The sequence below is a fragment of the Caretta caretta genome, chromosome 19 (assembly GCF_965140235.1).
Source record: "Caretta caretta isolate rCarCar2 chromosome 19, rCarCar1.hap1, whole genome shotgun sequence".
In the NCBI taxonomy this organism is placed as follows: Eukaryota; Metazoa; Chordata; order Testudines; family Cheloniidae; genus Caretta; species Caretta caretta.
Window position 1 is genome coordinate 10,387,745 of NC_134224.1, and position 24,712 is coordinate 10,412,456.

Here is a 24,712-nt window from a genome sequence, read left to right on the forward strand (position 1 = left end):
AACATGCAGAGTAGACAGAACTTTGTTTTTTCAATTCTAAACTCCAGAGTGGTCTTCATGACATGACTGATATGAGGCAACCCAACCCTATGTATGTGTCACGTGCATCCCCATTCCGTCACCAACAAGCAACAGAGTAGAAAATTTCCTACTCTGAGCCCCGGCCACAATACCGTGAGATGTAGGAAAATGCAGATCTCATTCTTCTACCATGAGTCTTTAGTACCACCCACGCTTATATTCCTACCAGCTGTTAGCCTACAATTCTTTTGTTTGCCCAGGGGAGGGTACAGGGGAAAAGAGGGAAACTCTCCTGCTAAGTTCTACAGCACAAAGCAACTAGATTATTCTTTACAATATTTCAGTCGAAAAGAGATGGAAAACTTGGCCTGAGCACAGGACTGGGAGCCAGGAACTGCTGACCATTAAAATGTCAGCTCTGCTGCTGAAGTTTTGATTAAGTCTCTTAACCTTTCAGTGTCTCAGTTTTGCCATCTGTAAAACATTATGAAACTGTAACAACTTAATCACGAGCCTCACCGGGGTGCTCTTTGGATTAATCCATTTGTAAATGGCTTTGAACATTACAAGCTAATTGCCAGGCATGATCAGTTTAAAAAACACAACATGTACCTGTCTCAAGCAGCCTCCTTCAGGGCAGACTCAGATCATTAGATGCCATTCTAGCAGAGATAGGTGCGTTCACACCAGTTAACTAGCCTGATAACTGTCTCTCTCTACCAGCAGTTAACTAGCCTGATAACTGTCTCTACAGCAAGTAGGAGCAGAATTACTCAGGGTTCCCCCAGGGAAGTAGTGGACACACCGTTGCTTGGGATGTTTAAAACTCAAGTGGGTAAAGCACTGGACAATCAATTGTAGAAAACAATCCCACAAAGACGGAGGGATATAGCAAAGGAAGGTTATAGTGAAGGACCTAGTAGAGACAAAGAAAGACCTAACTTCTATGGTTTGCTACAACCTTTGCGGAGCCAGAGACATTCTTCTGCTGAACCACACAGGCTCTTCCCCAGTCATAAGCCTATGAACACTCCTGTTAGTACAGTTTGGGCAAAGCTTTCAGGAGCTCACAACAGGACATTGGCAGGGTTTTGTCATGCAGGGCAGAGAGACAGAATTTGTCCACTGGAACAGAGTGCACAAGAAGTGACCTCCTTGCCTCCACCCCATCCCAAGCAGATACTTGTCCTGCTTCCAGGTAGATCACAGAAGGAAACCACAGAGAATAGAGTGCTTTTAATAGAAACGTGTGGCCGCATCTGCGATAAGGAACCTATTCATGGCTCGTCTTGTCCCCCATGCTTTGCAGCACTGTTGCATTTTCTCCACTTCAGGGGAGTTCACAGCAAACTCAAAAGTACAGGGTGAAACTAAGGGGTGGAGAAGTGTTTTTGTTAAGAAAGAGCTGATGATAAAAAACAACAACAAAACTCACACCTCTCCTCCCTCCCAGGGATGAATGGACAGGTGGCTGGCTCTCTAAGGAGTGGATACTCCTCACTGTGAGGATGCACAGAGGTCCCATTCAATACATGGAGAACTCATTCCACAAGGAGGAGCTCCATTCACTGCAGTAAATGCTGATTTGTCTTTCACTTGAGATGTGGCTTTGGTCACGGTGGTGAGGGATGAGACTTGGCAATAGTGGGCTCCTACATCTTGTCTGCTCTACAGAGAAGTTGTGTTCTTCTGCTGCTGCTGATGTCCTAGATCAGGTGAAAATTCTCTCTTGTTCTTGTAAGAAGATCTTGAATTTGCCCTGCACTCAGCTATGGAGGTCCTGATCTCATTGTCACCCAGAAAAACATAGCTCATATGCAGCAGGATCCAGATGCAGGACTGCATTCATACAAAGAGGGAGCTTAACAGCTGGACTTCTGCCCAGGAAGTACCAGGTCCAAGTCACACTACACAGAGGGCCCCTCACGCTCCTGATTGGAAGAGGTGGGACAAACTTAAAACAGGAAGGGAGCTCCTTCCACTACAAGCCTGCTGAAAGATACAGGAGCACTATATTTCCATTGCTTCCTGTTCCACGGTTTTCTCCTGAGGCTGCACATACTTCTCCTGGACTGCAAGTGTGCTGATCATCCAGGAATCAAGGAAAACAAGGCAGCAAGAAGGGCTGGGGTTCAAAGCACCCTATGAGACAAAGGAGCTCTAACCTTCTCATCTGAGAATAGACTTCAACATTAGCCTGAAAGCTAACATGGGAACTAGTAGCATTGGTAAGATGATGCAATATTCAAATGCATTTGTAGTTCTTGCTGGTCCAAACAAGCTCCAAACAAAGTGGCATTAATTCAAATGATTAATTACGCTCTGTGGAAGGAACAAGCCCAGTGAGCATGAATTACAGAGATACAGTCAATGACACCCCCCCAAATAAGATCCCAATTAGTGCCAAATGTGGTTGTGGTGGGTTTGATGTGGACCCTTGTCCAATAGGATCTGAGTTGAGACCTAACAACTCATTGTACACATGCCATTAAACAGCATCAGATAAAAGGTACTAATAACATGGCCTGAATTCAGACCTTGAGATAACAGGCCTATATGAAATCCCCAGAGCCACAAATCCGAGTTCAAGACTCCACACAGGAGAGAAGCGCAGCTAAAGGATACGATGTGAAGTGGAAATCAGCTCCCACTGCTGCAGACATCAGGGCTTCAAGGCTTCTCTGCTCCAAGTCTCCGAAGGAGTAGCCATTGGCTTTGTCCACTGCCTGCATCACCCGTCGCATACTCTCCTTGTCCTGGGAAGAGTGACACACAGTGGGGGTGAAAATGAGAAGCAGCAGCTTTAACAGAAGCATTAAGAAGAAAAAACAGTCAAGCAGTCTGAACAACTAGCAGGGATGGGTGCAATGCCACAGCTGCACGCTCAGCCTGGGTAGAGGAAAGGGAAAGCCTCACAATTCTCCCTGGAAAGTGATTTCTTCCTTATGAAGAAATGAGGTGTGTGTGCAGCTCCTAACATCAGCGAATGTGAGGTTCAGGGCTTTTTTTGGGGGGGGAGGAGGGGGGTCATGGGGGAGAAGACACACAGAGAGAGAGAGAGAGAGAGAGAGAGATGGGGGAAAACTGCAGCAGCTATATTGCGTATTCTTTCACTCGAGGGCGCAGAATTCCAGCCATTGGGTGCTGGCTCTACTCATGTAACAGCCAAAATGCCCAAGGAAAAACATAACCGACAGATCTCTGTAGCAAAGGGCTTACAATATAATGGATGGACTTGGCCATCTTTTAAGATAACCTGGTCTAAATAAGGCAGTTGCTCTGAACCTACATTGAGGATGCTCTGCAGCCTACTCTTGAAATAAAATTTCCATTTCCCCTGAAGAAATTCAGTGATCTACAGGAAGTGGTTTAGTGGCTAGCGCAGGGCACTATATGTCAGCAAGTCCCAAATTACAGTCAGAACTCTAATAATGACTCCCTCCTGTGCAAGTAACCTAACTTTGCCGCAGCATCCCTATCTCTAAAACGCAGTGAATGACACTTACCCTGACCTACATCACAGAGTGTGTAGGAGGATTAATGTGCGGAAAACACTTTAAAGAAAGTAACATGCTGTATCGTAGACATCAGAGGGGAAAAACAGGTGTGCCAATATTGGGACCTGAAGAACTGTCTCCCTTCCAGTACAAAATTATTCTCCATAATTAGGGATTTGTTCAGTCTAGTTTTAAAAGACCAGGTAATGAGGCTTCCACCAGTGTCACAGGAAGCGTCCTCCACAGCATTCCACACCCCACTGTCAGAGGGTTTTGCGGCAAAGTAGCGTGATCTGGAGGAACGAGTGCAGGACTGAGAGTCAGGAGGTCCCGAGATGCAAACTGGGCTTTGCCCCTGACTTGCTGCGTGGCCTTTGGCAAGTTACTTCCCCGCTCCAGGTCCAATACTACGCCCAAAGAAGTCAATAGGAGTTTTTCTATTGGCTTCAATGAAAGTTGGATCAGGCCCTTGGTACTTCAATTTCCTAATCTGTCCATAAAACAGGGATACTGATACTTACAAACTTAACCTATAAGTGGTGCCGGGTGATACCAATGCCAGCACAGTGCTTCAACAGGTGAAGTGCTATATAAATAATTCTTCTCCCTCCTGCTCCATTCAAATATTTGTATCTTCCCCTATTGTCACTTACACAACTCTAGTATACATTACTAGTATATATTAACTCCTTTTAATCCTTCCTTCTAACATTATTCTGCCTGTCAGCTTATTTTTGTTGCTCTTCTCTTGCTGCAAATTTATCGGCATATTTCAGGTGACACAGTGCCCAGCAATGAATGCAGAACTCCACATACAGTTACAAGACAACTGTGTAGAGTGGGGATCCTTAATTCCCTGCTCCATGATGCAATGCCTATGCATCCCTAAACTGCATTAGCTTTACTTTTGCTGCTACATGGCATTTATAAATTCAGGCCTGATTTTCTCTCCATTCAAGCCACCGTGTCTCTCTCAATATTATAGCCTCCTGGCTTTCTCCATACTACTGAGTATCTCATATTTTGGATTCCCTCCCCACCCTGATATATTAGCTGTATTTTTCTAGGAGGAGACTCATTTGTTATTTTCTGCTCAAGTTTTCACTCTCTGTACCTCCCTTCTGTATTTCTCTGTCCTGACCAGAGATTGCAATTTCTCCAAGTTTAGTACCATTTGAGTTTCATTAGTCTCCCAAAGCCCACTTCTAGACCATTATCAAAGGCACTAAGAAAACTTGGACTTAATACCGCATGGGTAATACAGGGTTTTTGGTTTTTTTTAATATAAGTATGCTTATTCAAGGCTACAGAAATCAAGCTGTGAAATTACAGTTCTACTTGACACAGCTGAAGTCTGGAAAAAAAATAACATGGGAGGTGACACAAGATTTCATTGTCAGGTGCTCATTGGGAGAACGGAGCTCCCTTTAGAAGCCCACAAACTTACTCTAGGCAGTTAATGAATCAGAAAGCTACGTGCAAAACGTTCCTTGTCATTTCCAACCCACCCACACCTCAAGCTGGGTTACCTGGACGTTGAGTGGAACAAAGGAGACCAGGCTGTAGTCCTCAATCACCTCCACCAACTTCTCATTGAGGCGACGGTAGTTCTTGAAGAACGGATCGGTGGCTAAATGGTCTACCAGATAAGAGAGATCTAGAACCTCGGTGTAATAATCCAGGTTGAAGGCTGCAAGGAAAGACAAGAGAAGCAGCTTCAGGACCAGCTTCCAGGGTCTGCATTTTTCCTATGGGTTTGGAGGTGGTGGGGTCCTGGCCCACCCCTTTCTTTGCCCTCTGAACATGCTCTGTGACAACATTAACTCCTCTGTGTAGCTAGCAGGGCAAGCTCCCTCTTCAAAGGCTCCAATGCCATCCTACCATCAAATGAGAATATGCAACAAAGCCCAGTGAACAGCGAGTCTCCCCATAGAGGGGTGAGTCAGACAGCTCCCCAGCAATCCCATTAGCACAAGAGGCTCCAGAGCTGAGAGTTTCCCCAACAGGTACAAGACGACTATTTCGTGTAGCGTCTCACACAGACTGTGTCCCATCTGCTTTTAGAGTCAAATACAGAGTGACAAGAAGCAGGGAAGGAATGAGATGTGAAGACAAGCGAGAAGATACATCTTCAGAGGAGATTTAGAGAGGTGGAGAGATGGAGTGAGGCTGTTCCACACGGCAGGGGCTGGAGAGGGGAGAGCAGGTGAATCAAATCACATCTAGAACGGTGGCAGGTGCAACTACTTCCAGATTCCTCAGCAAATAAGTTAATGAAACAGGGACTCCTTCAGATTCGCACCAACCCACCAATGTACAACGAACACCCCCACCTTACACATCACCCCTGAATTTCGCCCACTGAGTTTAAGTTGGTTTAAAATATATGTTAAAGGTGCAAGCTATACCACCTGAGACTTACTGAATTTGGCCCCAAGAGTGGCGAGGCTGTGTGAAATGTTAGAGAGAGGAGGCTGATGATTGGCTGGAACAGAAAAGGCAGAAGAAAGAACAGACAGGTCTACGGTGCTACCAGTGGACCCTGTGGCCACTTCAGGATCTCCTTTTTCTTACTGAATGGCTTTGAAAGCGCTTACGAGAGTACTCATGCACACAGCTAACTGCACAGTCCAGAATATTTCACCAAGAACTCTGGGAGATGTTATATACTTTTCCTGTCCATCATCCCCAAGTTGCCGATTATCAGGAGGTTAGTTTCTCTCTGATAAGAGTCAGCTCCACAGCACTTCCCTTCTACCCTCTGCTCCTTTGCAGGGTCCACTCATTTTCCTTCCACGCAGGCCTCCTTCCCAAAGGCTCTTACCCAGCTTGCCATACTGTTCTATCAGGTCCATCTTAGAGAGGACGTTGACGTGGGGCAATTCCACATGCAGCATGGTTGAGAGGGAGGTGCAGAGAACTGAGATGAACTTTCCAGGGTCTGTGCAGTAGTGGGAATCCACCAAATGAACTGCAGCCAACTGCAAAATGGAAACGAGAAATAGTGCAAAATCAGAGGCAGGGCAGAATCTGCCTGTGCAAATATGCAGAAGTCACTACGGCAAATCTGTGACACAGGAGAAAGATAAAGGCATCCAGCCCTCCAGACTCATGTGGTTCTAACCAGAAAAAAAACATCAGCCAACTTCTCCCTAGATGTTTGATATACTTATTTGTATACCTCTGACCACTAAGCATGATCCACTGTATAGGATACTGACCAAACAAAGAGTCGGGAGACCTGGATTGTTTTCCCACCTTTGTCACTGATTTGCTGAATGACCTTGTAAAAATCACTTTGCTATGACTCAGTTTCCTCATCTGTACAATGGGGATAATGATACTGACTCACTTTTATAAAGTACTTTGGTATCAATGGATGAAAAAAGGTTACAGACGTGCCAAACTTTCACCAACAACAAGAGAGATTGTTAAAGTTGCAACTCTTCTTCCACTTCAGCCCCCTCTATTCACTTGCTTGGAATTTCTTTCCTTTCGGGATGAAACTTTCCATGCTTGGTCTCAGCCCAAAGGCGATGGAAGTCCACGTTAAAACCAGTTTTGAATTACTGGACTGTATACAATTTTTCCACCTTTCCCATACAAGTATTCACCCCAAAATAACTCAATAACAGAGTAATTTTATAACATCCAACTTCTCTAGGACGAACAGTCGCAGTGTGGTTTGTGAGAGAATTAATAAATTTATAAACAATTTGATTAATTATTTTTCATACATATGAAACAGACTGGTTTAGGATTTTAGTTCCGTTACTACCTGTCATACTATGAAATTGCACAAATGTATAACTCCATATTACAGAGTTCAATTGTGTCAACAGATAGATTTTTTCCTGTATCTATAGTGTACTGAAGCTTACAGACGTGCATAAGAACTCATCTATACAACTCTATAGTGATTTTTCTTTTTTCAGAAAGGATAAAAATTAGATGCAAAGAACTATGTGAATGCACCACCATGTTTATTCGAACACACACACAAATGCAAAAGTTAAGATTCTAAATAAGATTCTCAAGTAAAATTACGCAAAAAGAAAAGGAGTACTTGTGGCACCTTAAAGACTAACCAATTTATTTGAGCATAAGCTTTCGTGAGCTACAGTTCACTTCATCAGATGCATCCGATGAAGTGAGCTGTAGCTCACGAAAGTTTATGCTTAAATAAATTGGTTAGTCTCTAAGGTGCCATAAGTACTCCTTTTCTTTTTGCGAATACAGACTAACATGGCTGTTACTCTGAAAGTAAAATTACCTTACCCTCCTTGATTGTCCAGTATACCGGTTATACATTAATGGTCTAGCCAGTAATCCAAAGTATGAGATATATGTAATGTAAGCAAGACAGTTTTGTTATGGAAACCTTCACTTGTGCATTTGCTGGCTTGTGTGTTTCAACGTACAAGAATGTTGCATTAAAATAAATGTTTGCATCAAGCACATTAAAATATAATTTGCCCCATAATTTTTGTTAACTGAATGAGATCTGGGTTACACATCTTGAAAGATCATTTGAATTTCTTGGGATAGAATCCTTCAGGTCCAGAGTAATCTGACATACAAACATTCCTCCCTATCCCAAGCTACGTTCACTGGGTTAAAATGTGAAAACTTTGTAGAAAGACACTAGGAGTAGAGCAAAGGAAGAGCCCTGGATTCTATTCTTTTGATTTGCTGGGTAGCCTTGGGCAAGTCCTCTTTGTGCCTCATTCCCCACAAAATACTTTCCTACCTTTGTAAAGTGCTTTTATATACTTGGTTGAATGGACCAATACACAGCAAAAGCATATTGTTAATTATTACATACACTCCACAGATTCATAAGGCCTGTCTGCAAGACATAACACTTTTAAACATGGTTCAGCAAACATGCGAGAGCTACGGGTGCTGAACCATCTTATCACTATACATAAAACCCAAACCATACCCTGAAGTTCCACTTGGCTAACTGTGCAAAGACATTTTTCAACGCGCCGTGGTGGGTGCAGAGTTCTACCTGCCCCGGGCAGTCAAACAAAAAGTAATGACCCTCAAGGTTAGCCAGCTTTTCCCGCAGCCAGTCAAAGTTGGCTTCCAGGTACTCCATGCAATAGATCAAACCACCGTTGGGGCCCAGTTTCAGATTATCCATCACATCAGCCAGGGTGATAAGCTCTGAGATATCCACAGCACACTGATAAGGAGTCCCTTCATTGGCTGGGTCCAAATTCACCACAGCCACCTTCCGCCCAATCCTGGACATGAATTCCTGCATGCCAAAGCAGTAAGTGGTCTTCCCCGAGCCAGGTGGCCCAATCACTGCCTGGCCAAAGGCCAGGCAAGACGCATGGTTTTCTGACATGTCAGCTCATTTCTTTCTCCTCCTAGAAAGAGAAAAGGAAAAGGTTAAGACAGTGCTCTTTATTCATGTTTATAGGAATATTATGCATTGAAAACTGAAGTTGCCAAGTAATTCTCAGACCTAGGGGGGCCTATCATGCAACACCCCCCTTTCACCTCCTGAGCAAGATGGAGGGACCATGCCAAGACAGGAGAGTAAGCCTCATTTTATCCTTCCTGTCTGGACAGTCTCCAGTCCCTTCCAGGCAGTGGAGTAGGCAATATCTCAGTCTGTCCACTGGCCCAAACCAGCTGCAGAAAATAACCACGATATAAAGGACTACGCCGCTAAGGGAAGCGGATTCAGATTCTTGCTGACAAGATGTTGAGTGCCTTTGAAGTTCTTTCAGCCTGTCTAGGACTGTTACTTTCAGACACACCCATTACGGTTACCTTTACTATCCGACAGGGATTCCTGCACCTGGATAGTCAGAGGATTTTATTTTCCACTGGATGAAGATGGCTTTTGGTTGACGTTATAATTCAGTGGTCAGTCTCATTTTGGGACACAAAGTCAAGTCATTGTAACAGGTTCTCAAGCTAGTAAAAATATTAATATCAAACCCAAGAGAAAAATCCCTGGGCAGAGAGCTTAGAAACAATAGGAAGCACATTTATTTAAGGCCCTGGAGCCTGTAACACCTCCTCACTGCCAGGCTCAGCTTTGTGGGGTCACTGATGGGAGCATGGCTGGGGAGGTGGCCTGAGGGATAACGGAGAGGGATGAGATGCTAGGGTGGTGGTCGGGAGGAGCAGATGGGTAAGGGAGGTTTGGGGAGGGAACCTGAGGGAGGTTAGACCACTGGGGGCAGAGAGTGAGGGATATTAGCAGATGCCTAGGAGATCTGGAGAAGCTTAGAGAGAGGAGGGGGGTCTGGGGAAGGCTGGGCAGGGGGACGGAGGGTGTAACGGAGCAGGCGCCCAGGGGTCCAACAGGGTTAAAGCCAGTTCATAAAACAGCCTGAAAAAAGCGTGAGAGAGACTGTGTGTGTGTGTGTGTGGGGGGGGGGGTCTCATAACCCCTGGCCAAGTAAACGTTCATGCGTTTGAAACAGACAAGTCACCCTTCCTCCTGTGCACCTAGGACATGATCACACGCCGAGCTCACTAAGCTACTGATCCCCGCCGACTGCTGCCGTTTATACCGGGAACGACAAAGCCCCGCACACGTGATTCACGTTAGACACCCTGCGACCGCGGGCTCTGGGGGCTGAGTGCGGCTCGGGGGGTCTCTCTGGGATTGGGGGTGCAGTGGCCGTCAGCGGGGCGGGGGGTCGCGGAGGGGCCGGGGCCCGTCCCGGGGGAGCGGCCCGCCCCTCAGGCGCTGGGGGGCCGGCGGGGAGCGGGGGCAGCGCGGCCTCCGCCCCGCCAGGCCCCGTGGGAGCGGCGGGCGGGCGACGCCCCGCGAGCAGCCTCACCTCCGCGGCTCCGCCGAGGGCCCCCCTCCTGCCCGTCGCGCCGCTTCCGGCGCGTGTCCCAGCTGCTCGGGTCCGGCGGGCGGGGCGGGAGCGAGCGGGAAGGTTCCGGGAGCCCGCTACGTCCTCGTTGGACTAAGCTGATGAATATTCATGAGGCGCTGCCCCCGCCGGGCAGGGCTGAGCTAGGAGATTGGCGCCCCCTGGCGGCAAGGCAGGAAAAGGAAGCAGAGCGGGAAAGCCCCATGGCAATGGCGCCGTAGGAGCTAGCACAGCAGAGCGCCCCCTACAGCCTTGGGGGTGACAGGCTGCCTGCTCGGACGCTGCTCAAGCACTGCACTGGTTTCGCTGTTGATTAGCTTCCAGGCCTGGCCCTGGCTCAGGTGCGGGGCAGAGACCCGCGAAAATTATTTATCCAGGACACTAAATGCTGCGGGAGGGGGGGGCTCCATTCCCCGCCCACAGCCTTCCTTCTGAGCTAATTAATTTAACATTAAGGCAGAGGCAGCCCACTTGCATGGATTCACCAAGGGAAGGTCATGCCTGACTAATCTAATCGCCTTCTATGATGAGATTACTGGTTCTGTGGATGAAGGGAAAGCAGTGGATGTGTTGTTTCTTGACTTTAGCAAAGCTTTTGACACAGTCTCCACAGTATTCTTGTCAGCAAGTTAAGGAAGTATGGGCTGGATGAATGCACTACAAGGTGGGTAGAAAGCTGGCTAGATTGTAGGGCTCAACGGGTAGTGATCAATGGCTCCATGTCTAGTTGGCAGCCGGTATCAAGTGGTGTGCCCCAGGGGTCGGTCCTGGGGCCGGTTTTGTTCAATATCTTCATAAATGATCTGGAGGATGGTGTGGATTGCACTCTCAGCAAATTTGCGAATGATACTAAACTGGGAGGAGTGGTAGATACACTGGAGGGCAGGAATAGGATACAGAGGGACCTAGACAAATTGGAGGATTGGGCCAAAAGAAATCTGATGAGGTTCAATAAGGATAAGTGCAGGGTCCTGCACTTAGGATGGAAGAACCCAATACACAGCTACAGACTAGGGACCGAATGGCTAGGCAGCAGTTCTGCGGAAAAGGACCTGGGGTGACAGTGGACGAGAAGCTGGATATGAGTCAGCAGTGTGCCCTTGTTGCCAAGAAGGCCAATGGCATTTTGGGATGTATAAGTAGGGGCATAGCCAGCAGATCGAGGGACGTGATCGTTCCCCTCTATTCGACATTGGTGAGGCCTCATCTGGAGTACTGTGTCCAGTTTTGGGCCCCACACTACAAGAAGGATGTGGATAAATTGGAGAGAGTCCAGGGAAGGGCAACGAAAATGATTAGGGGACTGGAACACATGACTTATGAGGAGAGGCTGAGGGAACTGGGATTGTTTAGTCTGCAGAAGAGAAGAATGAGGGGGGATTTGATAGCTGCTTTTAACTACCTGAGAGGTGGTTCCAGAGAGGATGGTTCTAGACTATTCTCAGTGGCAGAAGAGGACAGGACAAGGAGTAATGGTCTCAAGTTGCAGTAGGGGAGGTTTAGGTTGGCTATTAGGAAAAACTTTTTCACTAGGAGGGTGGTGAAACACTGGAATGCGTTACCTAAGGAGGTGGTAGAATCTCCTTCCTTAGAGGTTTTTAAGGTCAGGCTTGACAAAGCCCTGGCTGGGATGATTTAATTGGGGATTGGTCCTGCTTCGAGCAGGGGGTTGGACTAGATGACCTCCTGAGGTCCCTTCCAACACTGATATTCTATGAACACCATTAACAATCATGCACCCGCAGCCTTAAGGCCAGCCTCAGCCCACCTCATGCAGGGAAGCTGCGCCCTTGCCCCCACAGGGGCTAAGCCTGTAAGTAACAGCTAGAGTAGTGAGCAAGAGGTATCAAGGTGGCCCTCTGGTCCAGCTGAAACAAGGAGAGCATTCACACAGCACCCAGGCACTGCTGGCCAGGGGCACATCACGCAGAGACCAAGCTTTATATTTACAGATGCCCTCCTGTAGAAATAAAAGGGTTGTAAGAAGCTTCTTTAATGATAGAGATTTACTTGAGAAAGGAGCTCTGCCCCTCCCCTAATAAGTAGTTGTGTGTGACACGTTTAAAGTTTTTGTATGAGCGGGCCTAGGAGTAGCACTCATGGCCCAGACCCCATTGGGGTAAGTGCTGTACAGACAGATTTTAAAAAGCTGGAAAATAGAGTTAAACTTCTTGGTCAGGCCTTGATTAGTATAGCCCAAAATGAATTTGCCGAGCTATTGTTAAAAATAAATAGGCATCAGTTTCGGTGTGTTCATTCTGTGTGTGAAACTAGCCATCTATTCTCAGTGGATGATTCCCCAGAGCCAGGCTGTGGAGGATACAGACCAGGCCTACTAGCAGAGGAGGCTCTCAGAGGTTTGTGAGAAAAGGGAGTTACTCTACATCCTTAAACTAGTTTTAGTGCTGTTGGGGTCACTGGGGCATGGCCACTAGGTAACTCGAGGGTATGGAAGGCCACGCGTGTCGGTGAAGCCCCCTTGCACTAGGCCCAAGTGTCCTTGGCCCCCCCTCCTGCCTGGAGGCACTCACAGCAGCTCTGCATACTAGGCCCAAGTGTCCTTGGCCCCCCCGCCTGGAGGCGCACACAGCAGTTATGCTGAGGATCTGCAACAATATGTTGCAGAGTCAGACTGCCTGAAACTAAACAAGGCCAAACAGGGCAGATAGGGAAGAAAAATGCTGAATAAAGCAGCTTTATGTATAGTTTAACAAATGATACAAAAAACAAGGTAACTGGATTGGCTGGCTATATGGATACTTAGGGCAGCTTGCTATTGGATAAGTATGCTGAAGAAAGGATTTTATAAAAGCCTGTGTAACTTCCTGCTCTGTGTGCAGGATTTGAGATTCTATTCTCCCTGTAGTCTTTTTGAAGCTTCAAATAAACTTTTCCGCTTCTCCACCCCGTTATGATTATTGGGTGAAGCACACCGGGTAGCGAATCAAACCCTGCTGTTGTATTGCCTCTCAGCACTGGGTGCTGGCAACAGTGCCATAGTGGGAGTGGATAATTAGATCAAACTCTTTCCAGCAGGTGGTTTCTAAGCCTCGTTTACAAGAATAAGCCATAAGCCGCTCCTCAGCCATGGTTGTCTAGGGGTGAAGCAGATTGTCAAGACAAGGAAAGAAGGTACAAGGTTTAGCATGTGTTGTTTTAACAAGCATGTCTGAGTGAAGGAAGAGAAACTAGAGTTATAGCCTGTGCTAAACTAATTAAGACGTGACAGGTAGGTTAGTTCAATGCAGGAGAGGCCAGTAATGAGATTCCTCAATATAGAGCTGATCTTACCTAAAACCGGAAAAGAAGAACGGAAACCTCAACTCTGCATTCCTCTCACCACATAGCCACAGTCTATGGCTGTGGCATAAACTGGCCATGTCAACAGGCACAGGCTACAGCCTTCCAGGGCAGATACTGCTGCTAATTAGCTCTTCTAGCTGCAGTGCAAAGCCGTGAGGGAGAAGGTGGGGCATCTCTCAGTGGAGAAGTGTGTCGTTAAATACATGTGGGTAAAAAGAGCACAAGTGCTAGTCACTGGAGAAGGGAGCTTGATGTGCACATCCTAGCCTGTGCTTTTACCCACTTAGTGTCAGGTGCTGTACAGAGAGGAAGCACAGCTAGTCTCACTACTACTATAGAAGTCTTCATTTTATCTTTGGCACTTAGTACAGTGAAGGCCACCAAAAAGGTCATCTTGCCCCAGTAAGTTTTCATCTGAGTGCAGTATAAATACCAGAGACTGAATGATGCTCTGGACCAGTAGTAAGTTTCCTAGAAAAGTGAGGTTTTTTCCTGCTTGCAGACAGTTCATCTGAAAACATCTCACTGCAGGAGCCTAAACAAAACGCTGGCTGCTTCACACAACAGCCTTGCTTACAGTATTAGTGTTAACCTTCCCACTGCCAAACACCTCAGCTGGTGGCAGGGATACTGGGACCCCCTCCTAATAAAGCAACTGTTAAAACAGGAAGACTTGCAAATGCTACAGAAGAGTCTGTTATTTCTTCCAGAAAATATGTTAACGTTTTGCTTAGGGTCAGACAGCAGGAGAAGTCAGGCTCCAGGTGAAAAGCAGCGTGGAAGAGGCTGTTCTCATACAAAGGTTCTGCTGTTGCTCTAGTGAAGGAGTCCCGAAGTCTCCGTTCAGCACCAACTCTCATGAGGCACTGGGGCTCTGGTGAGCACTCTGAGTCGCTCGGACAAATGCCACGTCCTGTCTGTACTTCATGGCAGTGGGCAGCTGGCGCCGGAGTAGCTGGTCCCCATGGTCTACAGGCTGGGGCTCATCGTAGACTGTGGAGATGAGGATGGGGCCATCCCGGCGAGGCTTTTTCGGCTTGCTGAAAGTCTGCAGTTTCTCTCCGTGGTACCTAGAGAGGAGTGGGCAGAGAGCAATGAGAAATTGCTCTACACTAGCCCATATTTACCAAATACTAATAAAGGGGCCAGGCCCATTGTTAGGGCATGGGGACTAGGAATCATAGTTCCTAGGTCCTGTTCCTGACTGGCACCAACCTCTAGGTATACTTTCATTAACATGGCTCCAAAATGAGTGAATACCCGTTTTGCAGGCCGTTAAGAGGCATGTTTGTAAAGTATCTGTATCATATATACATGAAGAGCTCTGAAGGTGCAGAGAATCTGAAGTAGTTTAGGCATAAAACCGGAGCTGGCCAACTCAAAGCTGAGACAGAACAATTAATAATGTTTACTAGGTCTGCGCATAGCATCTGTACCTAGATCAATTGTTTCCACACTCGCTGGATCTGCCAAACAAGTACTGTAGGTACCACCCCCTGTAGGCTCTGCCACAGCACTTTAGTTTCCAAAAGTGTGCACACCCCATCACCAGCATCATTGAGGTCACGCGCCACATGTGTTTCAATCTCCGCTATAAGGGAGCAAAGAAACCGTTCACAAAGCAAGAGCCAGAACAGATTCTCAAGCTTTGAAGGGACCATTACAGACAATCCAGGTATTGCTGGAGGACTGCTGAGTAGCAAAAACAAGGGTCCAAGATTCAGGACTTGATCTCACTTGAGCTGCACAACCATAAGGACAGAAGCATATTCCATTCACCTCTAAATGGCATGAGTTGTATCAATACTCACATCAATGCTGCCTATAGAGACTGCCGCAGAACCCCCGGGGACATTCCTTTTAGTTGTCAATTACCTACTACATTTTACCTCTTGGTATGGGGCCATTGAGTGGCACTGTGCACAAGCAAAGAACACCAGAAGTTTGTAGCACTTACCCCAATCCTCTCTTGCACTTGGGATGCTGACCCTCATTGTCCAACGCTTCAGCCATTCCAGAGTTGCTGCTCCCCAGACCCCGTCCCTCCATCCAGCCCTGCCTCTCCAACACCTTCCTACCAATACCCTGGAAGAGAAGAAACCACTCCACGTAAACCATCATCAATTCTGGGAGTGAGTGGGCCAAGCTATTACACTGAGGTCAGTGACACACCAAGGGATCAGGCTTCATAAACAGCCTCTGTTGCAGAGCCTTAATGAGAAGGCTAGTCAATCCTGGCCAAGTGTCTTCTGCAGCTGTTACATGCATTTCTAAAGCCCCCAACCTTCCCAATATGCCACTAACTAAAACCCAGCTCCATGACACCTGCACTTTTACAGGGATTTATAAATAACTTTGAAAAGCAACCCTAAGAGAAAAAACAGTTTGCTAGTTAGTCCAAGTCCTGTAATTCTCCGTCATTTCAAGCCTCCTCTGGCCAACTATCATTTGCCTCTGGCCCAGACACCATGAGCAGCACATATTCTAGTGTTACCTTGGTATATTTCTCAAAGGTTCCAATCTGTTGCCCTGAAACAGAGCCATCCTCCAAACCATCCCGGAGTCTCTGTTCCAAGCGCATCTGTATTGCGTCACGGGCATCTTTATCACCTCCATCTGAGGACAAACATGAGACAGAGCAGAACTTATAAGGGAAAACAATGTGATATTACAGTCCTTTCCCCAGAGACCAGTGAGCAGGGGAGCTTCTGGCAGCTTCCTTTGCCAAGTCAGGAATGTTGTTGTTCCAACTATGTTGACCTCTTATTTCTCATTTAAACTAGCTTTAAATGACAAGCTACACAGCAGCATCTTGAGAGGAAGGCACCTGGCTCCAAATGCAGGTTTTACAGTAAGTCAGATTTGAACAAGAGAATTTCATTAAAGCGTTTCAGAGACAATCTCGTTTGTTTTAAGTTGGCGCATTCACCTGCAATGCTGGAAACTCAACAGCTTCATTCTATAGCAGTGGCTCTCAACCAGGGGTATGCGTACCCCTGGGGATACACAGAGGTCTTCCAAGCGGTACATCAACTCATCTAGGTATTTGCCTAGTTTTACAACAGGCTACATAAAGAGCACAAGCAAGTCAGTACAAGCTAAAATTTCATACTATGACTTGTTTACACTGCTCTATATACTATACACCCAGGGGTTCTCAAACTGGGGGTCAAGACCCCTCAGGGGGTCACCAGGTTATTACATGGGGGGTTGCGAGCTGTCAGCCTCCACCCTAAACCCTACTTTGCCTCCAGCATTTATAATGGTGTTAAATATATATTTAAAAAAAGTGTTTTTAAATTTATAAGCGGGGGTTGTCACACTCAGGCGTGCTATGTGAAAAGGGTCATGAGTACAAAAGTTTGAGAACTGCTGCTATACACCAAATGTAAGTACAATATTTATATTCCAATCGATTTTATAATTATATGGTAAAAATGGAAGTCTGCAATTTTCCAGTAATAATGTGCTGTGACACTTTGTATTTTTAGGTCCGATTTTGTAAGCAAGTCATTTTTAAGTGAGGGGAAACTTGGGGGTATGCAAGACGAATCAGACTCCTGAAAGGGGTACAGTAGTCTAAAAAGGTTGAGAGCCACTGTTCTATAGTACAGAAACCAAAACTGACGAGAACAGGAGTGAAACCAGTTCACTAGTTTGGCTGTCCCAAGCACAATGCCTTGCTAAGTAGCCAATTATGCTCAGAGTTTTAAAGTTTCCTATTTCAATATTCTCAGGTGTTAATCTGGGAAGGTTTAGCATCCTGTCTTCTACGGACACTCAATAAGACACAGTATTAGACTTTTCAGTTCTGAACTGTTGACTGACTATGTCCCTTTATAACCGTCATCTTCAGAGCCAAGGTCTTGGAATATTATAGTTGGCAGTGGCATGAGGAAAAGTCATTATGAGATTTAACGTCTGCATCCCTGTACCAGAGAGGGTAAAACAGGAGGCTTTATACAAAGCATTAAATATCTCCCTCTTACCAAACTACAGCCTCACTACACAGACTTCTGTTCAAAGGTCCCTGCCTATTTGAACTTGCTGTGGCTCCCAACTCCACTTAACGTTCAGATCCCTTCGGCCCCACAGGAGCCTGGTGGAGAGGCAGCCATGCTTCTCTGCATTCCTGGTTCTGGAGATGCTAGACATTTGAGCATGTCTCGGTTTAACTGCAGCCCCAGTGGGAGTGCAATGAGTCTTGCTGCTGGGCCGCCACCAACACCTGTACATATGGGAGACCGCGCATTTCAGCTCAGATACCTTTGTCGTAGTAGATACTCATGTCCACATCCCAGTCATCTGCAGTCTGTTCGTCAAAGTCTGTCAAGAGAAAAACAGTTTGTGGAAATTAGATAAAGGATCTGGGTCACGGGAGCAGCTTTTCTGTCAGGGGCATAGCCCTCCATCCAGCACAGCGTTTTCCCCAGCACAGTAGAAGAAGTGTGTTAATATCCGTATGCAGTGTTGTTGTAGCCCTGTTGATCTGAGGATTAGAGACACAAGGTGGGGGAGAGAGTATCTTTTATTGGACCCACCTCTGCTGGTGAGAGACAAGCTTTGGAGCTCTTCCTCAAATCGGGTATGAAGAAGCTCTTGTGACCTGAACAAGAGCTCTGTGTAAGCTCCAAAGCTTGTCTCTCACCAACAGAGGTGGGTCCAATAAAAGATACTCCCTCCCCCACCTTGTCTGTGTTAATATACAACATTTGTGGGGTCTACAGAAAGACCTGCCAGGGGGATTGGTGATAGCATAATGAGCCTTGTCTCCAGTCACTGGATCAAATCCAGCCCAGATTTGTGGTGTCTGCGGGGTAAGTTTTCCCGAACAGGGTTGCAGTGATTATAGCCACAGAGGAGTTCACTCAGGGATGGTTCAGTACTCACCGATCACTATTTGTGGTTATACCTGTTGGGCCCACTTCTGAAAATTCAGCCCCAAGTCTCGTTACCCCCAGTACCGAGTCTGTGGCTTACGTAATCAGAGTTAGCACTCAGTCCCAGACCCAGGGGACATACGTTTACATCCAAAAAAATAACTAGCACTCTTGCTGGCAGTGGTGGGTATCTCAGACCAAGAATTCTGAATGGACACTGAAAACAAGCCACCCTCTCATCCCTAGCAGTCACCCTCCAGCTCAGGGAGGATGACCATTAGCAGAACAACATTTGAATGGGAGGAAACCTGCATTGCTTTTGTCCATGCTGGAGACTATCAACACACCAACGCTAAGTTTACTGAGTACTTGAAAGACTTGGGACTTTTGAAGGGTACTTTGACTGCCTGGCTCGTATAAACTATTTATAAATACAACCTCTTCCATGTGAGGTACTGTGGACCAGTTGCTGACCATGTGGATGACCAACCAGATAAAAGGAAGGAGTCCTTCCTACAAATTACAACTTCTCTCCAATCTGTTTATAAGTTTGTCTAACTTGATTCCTATAAAACATACCCAGAGCTTCTCCAGATTTATTGCTGTAATTTGTAATCAAATCCTTTTGCAGAACACTTGATTATCGGACAACTTGTAAAGGTTCATACAACTGAGCCCTTGATAAAAGGTGTTCATATTTAGATAACTACTGTGCACAAAATGCCCCTCCCTCCCAAGAGGCCATGAGCAATATTACCTCCTTGCTCTTCCTGCCAGTACTGAGCATCTGTGTAGAAGACCAGCCCAGAGCCTCCCTTCTCCCACTTCAGCTCAATCTCCTCTTCAAACAGTCGCTCCTCTGTGCGTTCCTGATTGGTTACATCCTCATGCAGAGCCTCATGTCGTTCCCACTCCTCACACCTATCATCATCCTGCAAAGGAACAAGGAAGAAGGTTGATACCAATAAAGCAAGGGCACTTGCCCAGACCCAGTCTCCCCCAGCTCCCATCATATCACCCACTCTCCAGTTGCCCTGCTGAATATGTTCTCTATAGAACAGAGGCATTTTGGTCAATGCACTCTATTGTGGGCACATCACCTGCAAATTCCAATCACTGGCATTATCAGTGCAAGTCCCCTCACTCCTCCACTGAGCAAGGCTTTTCAGAGTCAATTACTTGGGAGAGCTGGTGAAAGAGCTTAATTCCCTCTTTCCACCCTAACCCCATTCATGCACCATTTTATGAGTAAGGAATGCAGCTAGAGGACTTGCCACATGGCAAGTGCGTCAAAGTGGAGGTGGGTGTTTAAAAGTTCCAGCCTCCTGATCCTGTGCTCACAACTCTATGCCAAGCCCATCAGAAGGATTGCACTGCCACCCTGTAATCAGCTTCCCATGGAGAACAACTTGGTTACGATAAAATAAGCTTTGGTATCTAAGAGAACATGAAATAGCACCGAAAGCCTCATAGCCAGAGCTTAGCATATACAGATTAGTGTATATTCATGCTTTATAATACAATTCTCAGATACAAGATACTATCTGTATGGTACTGTTATGTAGGTAGATATCAGCACCATTCCCTCCTTGCTGTTTACAGGTACATCTCTACCCCAGTATAACGCAGTCCTTGGGAGACAAAAAAATCTCACTGCATTATAGGTGAGATTGTTTTATCTAACTTGCTTTGCCCCTCCCCCCCATTCCTTGTCCCCTGACCACCCCCTCCAGAGACCCCCATCCCTAATCACCCCCAGAACCCCACCCAACCCCCCGCTCCCTGTCCCCTCTCTGCTCGGACCCCTATCCACACACCCCACCCCGACAGGCACTCACCAGCAGCGACGGGAAGTGGAGCAATGTGGCCCCAGCCCGCTCCACTCCACCACCTCCCAGGCACGGCTTTCCGCTTCCCGCCACCCGTGAGTGTGGGAAGGTTGGGGAAAGGACGTCCTTTGCACTCAGCGGTGGCGGGAAGCGGAGTGACGCAGCCCCAGCCTGCTCCGCTTTCCTTGCCCTGGCCCCAGCCGTGTCGCTGGGGGGTGGGGAGAGAAAGGTCCCGCACACACTGGCAACGGGAAGCGGAGCGCCACAGCTGACAACTGGTGGAGCGGAGCGGGCTGCTCCGCTTCCACCGCTGCCGGTGAGTGCGGGGGAGGAGGAGGATCCCTTTCCCCAAGCCCCCTCCTCCAAGCGACACAGCTGGGGCTGGGGCAAGAAAAGCAAAGCAGGCTGCTCCCAGCCCCCTGTTAATCCCCTGGGCCACTCTGGGATTGCGGGGCCCCCAAAAGTGCTCCCCCACAGCTCCTGCCTCCCAGACCCTGGTGTGGGGGGGAGCCCCTGACCAGCCCCAAGACCCTCTGCCCCTTATCCAACCCCTCGGCCCTGGCCCCGCCTCTTTTACACACTGCTCAGAGCAGTGTGTCGAAGCTTTACCGTGCTGTATGCGAACCCCTGTTATATTGGGTCACATTATATTGGGGTAGAAGTGTCTATGGTTAGTCTTGCAATTTGACAGGAGAAAGCCACTTACATCATCTGAATGAGACTCTTCTGCTTCCTCCTTTCCTGGTCCTTCCCAGTCTTCCTCATCACTAGTTTGAGTCATCCCAGTTCTTGCCAGGGGTCCCTTTTCCATTGTGATCTCCTCCCCCATGTCTGTATAAACCAGGTCTTCTTGTTCAACAGTCTCAGTGTCCCGATATTTAAAGGGCACATTCCCATATCTGCGAGAGGATCCTGTCTTGGGGAATCGTAGCTGCAGTTTCTTAATAACTCGGGGAGGCAGCCTGCAGGCCTTGATCAGCTCCAGAAAGACTCTCAGAGGGGTTCCCACATTCCCATGGGGCATAAACACAGGAGGATTCAGTTCAGGCAGCCACTTTAAGTCTGCCTGGGTAAACATTTCACTCTGGGTCTTATTATGAAGCTCCTTTTTATTTTTATATGGGAACACGCCCAAACCTAAGAGAAATAAATAGTAGATTATCAAATCTGTGATTCCGTCTCAAAGAGCGCAATTTCACCAAGCTAGAAATAGAAGGCAGACTACCAAAGGGAGCCCATGATACAGATTTTAACAAAGAGTTGCAGAAGAGGATATGTCAGAGGGCTGTTCTTGTTTAAGAATCAAGCTATGAAAATATGTTAACTGAGAATTTCATCAGCCGTTTGTTTCAAGCTTTTATAAGTCCATACCAATAGCAAGGTGGCATTGTTTTATGCAGCAGGACAGAGTTGTTTCTGGTCTTCAGTTACTCAAGTCATAAGCAATATATCATTCTCTGAAGGGTGCAATTGCTTTTGTGAAGCGTTCTACTACTGGAACCGCCAACCAGGTATCTATAGTTCAGAGCTCTCGTATGCCAGATGAGCTTTCATACTTTGCGGCCAGAACACATGCTAGCTGTAATTGCACATAACAAACCTGAAGTGCTTCCTCCCAGAAAGTCATGTAACCCAACAAAGTATAGAGAGACTACTTTTTCCCCCTGGCGGGTGGGTGAATTTTGCAGCTGCAATTCAGCAACCCCTCTGTCCTACTTCTACCCATTTTACCGCCCACTGATATCTTTGTTGTGAATGCCATCCTTCCAACCCACAAAGAACTGGGTGGAACCCCTTGAGCTTCACAAGGAAGATCACTGGCCATTTGGAGGGGAGAAACAGGGGGTTACATAAACAATTTCCCCCAAGGGTTGAACCCACCACCTCTAGGCCACCGAGGCTCCTGCAAGCCTAGGAAGTAAACTACTTTCTGGGAAAAAGAAAGGGAGGACTTGGGGGACCTTAGAGACTAACAAATTTATTTGAGCATAAGCTTTCGTGAGCTACAGCTCACTTCATCGGATGCATCTGGGAGTGGTGGGAATGAAAGAAGGTAGAGAGGGGACTTGTACCAGCTTCCTCTCCCATCAGTAGGAGCCACTGCTTCACAGACTCCCCTGCTATGGTCAGCAACCCCTCCTCGCCCCCGAACGCCCCCCGCCCCTATTACCCGTTCAAGCCATCTCCCCGCCCGCCCCGTACCTGCGTCCGGGGAGACTCGGACCCTGCGGATCACACAGCGGCCGGGCAGCCCGTCGCCCTGGGCATCCAGCCAGCGCTTGCCCGAGTACATGCGGAGCAGCCGCCGGGCCTGGCCGGGCCGCACCGCGACCAGGCAGCAGCAAGTGGCCGGGCCCGGGGGGTCGCTGCGCTCGGGCCGGTGCCGGTAGTGGAAGCAGAGGAAGCCGCCGGCCTCGGCGAACTGGCTGAAGTAGGAGCGGAGCTGGGCGGAGCGGAGCTCGGCCGGGATGCGGCTCACCAGGCAGTAGCGGGCAGGGCCCCAGCCGGGCTCAGAGCTCCCGGGCGACGCCATCTTCAACCCACTGGGCCGAGGTCACGTGAGCAGCGCCGAGGGGGAGGGTGGACGCAGACACGCCTCTCGCGAGATTAAGTGATTGCGTCACTAGAAGGGGCGACGTCATCCTGTTGCAAGGGGGCAGGGATAGGGGTTCATTTCCCTGCCGCACATTGATGATGTCACAACAGTGGCACAGCCGGGTGACCCTATGGCGCAGCGGTATGACCTCAGCCTCCCTTTAGGAATGTGCCCCAGCATGGCCCAGCACATGAACATCATATCGTCATGGGAGCCCCGGGGGCCTGGAACACCGTGATTTTAGGATCTGTGCGTGTGCCTCAGTGTTTCCAACTCTCGTGATTTTTATCGCAAGACTCATGGTAATTGGTGTTTTTTCTTAAAGCCCCAGCTCCTGGAGTCATGTGAGGCTGTCAGCTTTCTTAAAACAAAAACCAAAGCAACTAGCCCTTCATAGAAATAGAATATCAGGGTTGGAAGGGACCTCAGGAGGTCATCTAGTCCAACCCCCTGCTCAAAGCAGGACCAATCCACAACTAAATCATCCCAGCCAGGGCTTTGTCAAGCCTGACCTTAAAAATATCTAAGGAAGGAGATTCCACCACCTCCCTCGTGGTTGCAGAAAAAAGCTTGGCAGCGTGACCTGGGTGCAACCTAAAGCTTAAAAACACAACAGGTAAATAAAAAGAACCCAAATGGATTATTTTAAAGTCTTGTATTTAAGGTGATCTCATGATTCCGGGGTCATGACTCATTTTTTTTGAACGCTTGGGGTTGGCAGTACTGGGAGCTGAAATCAAAGAAAAAATGACCAGACAAAACAGGGAGCAACCCAGAAATTACAAGCAGAGCCTTGTGGCAACCCCTGTTGCGAACAGACAGCAAAGGGTGCTGATGCTTTTTTAGACCTTTGACAAAATGGGCCCTGTATTAGCAGGTGTATCTGTGGTAATGACATTGTTTATTACGTCCTATGCCAGTGGTTTTCAACCTGTGGTCTGCAGACTCTCAGGGGTCTGCAGACCATGTGTAAGGGGTCCGTGAAAGGGTGTCATTACCATAGAACAGTGGCTTTCCACCTGTGGTACATGGACCCCTGGGCATCTGCAGACTGTCTCTACAATTTCCAAAGCGGTCTGCACCTCCTTTTGAAATTTTTTAGGGGTCTGCAAATGAAAAAAGCTTGAAAACCACTGACCTATGCTATAACTCACGCATTCATCACTTCCTTACATGCTCAATAAAATAAGAATAAAATAACCATCTGGCGACTGGTGTGGACTGTGTGAAATCAATTAATGGATCTCAGATCGGTTCCCAGTGGAACGTGGCCACAACACTAAGCCACTGGCACAAATTGGCCCAGTTAATCAGCAGGCTCTGCAGAGAGGCCAAAGACTGAATGGACATGGAGCCTGAACTTTATTTTCACCGCTAGTGCCCGGGGGCTAAATTTTGAGGTGTGTCTATGCTGGGGGCAGGGGTAGGGACCACCCACATTATATTACACCAACTAAGGCTCCCTGAGGCTAACACCCACTTACACACAACTCTTCCACATCAGTTCTGAATCTGGCCCCCGGTATACAGATTATACAGGCCACGTCTATACTACAGCAGCACAGTTAGGGCACTGGAGCTGTGTGTCTGTAGCGCCGTAGTGTAGATGCTTCCCACGTAGAGGGAAAGGTTTTTTCAGTCAGTCAATGTAGGTAACCCATCTTTCTGAGAGGCAGTAGCTAGGTCGAGAGAAGAATCCTTCTGTCAACATAGCCGTGCCTACACCAGGGGT

The 24,712-nt window shown here is 47.6% G+C and overlaps 2 protein-coding genes across 4 annotated transcripts; both read right to left on the reverse strand.

Annotated features, from left to right (window-relative positions):
• Positions 1-1,242: 1,242 nt before the first annotated feature.
• GPN2 (GPN-loop GTPase 2) lies at positions 1,243-13,785 on the reverse strand. 3 transcript variants are annotated; one of them, XM_048826093.2, is made up of 6 exons: positions 13,664-13,785; positions 8,464-8,899; positions 6,343-6,499; positions 5,048-5,208; positions 2,647-2,777; positions 1,243-2,104 (listed from the first exon to the last, which is right to left on the reverse strand). In XM_048826093.2, the coding sequence occupies exons 2-6, from the start codon at positions 8,875-8,877 to the stop codon at positions 2,032-2,034; spliced, it is 936 nt and encodes a 311-aa protein (XP_048682050.1). In that variant the 5' UTR covers positions 8,878-8,899; positions 13,664-13,785; the 3' UTR covers positions 1,243-2,031. The 3 variants fall into 3 exon arrangements, with proteins under 3 accessions (XP_048682050.1, XP_048682049.1, XP_048682051.1); XM_048826092.2 differs by lacking the exon at positions 13,664-13,785 and adding an exon at positions 10,334-10,503; XM_048826094.2 differs by lacking the exon at positions 13,664-13,785 and adding an exon at positions 9,309-9,909.
• GPATCH3 (G-patch domain containing 3) lies at positions 13,039-22,931 on the reverse strand. The gene is made up of 7 exons (XM_048826068.2): positions 22,587-22,931; positions 21,091-21,521; positions 19,313-19,487; positions 17,942-18,001; positions 16,170-16,291; positions 15,633-15,760; positions 13,039-14,745 (listed from the first exon to the last, which is right to left on the reverse strand). The coding sequence occupies exons 1-7, from the start codon at positions 22,915-22,917 to the stop codon at positions 14,532-14,534; spliced, it is 1,461 nt and encodes a 486-aa protein (XP_048682025.1). The 5' UTR covers positions 22,918-22,931; the 3' UTR covers positions 13,039-14,531.
• Between the last annotated feature and the right edge of the window lie 1,781 nt (positions 22,932-24,712).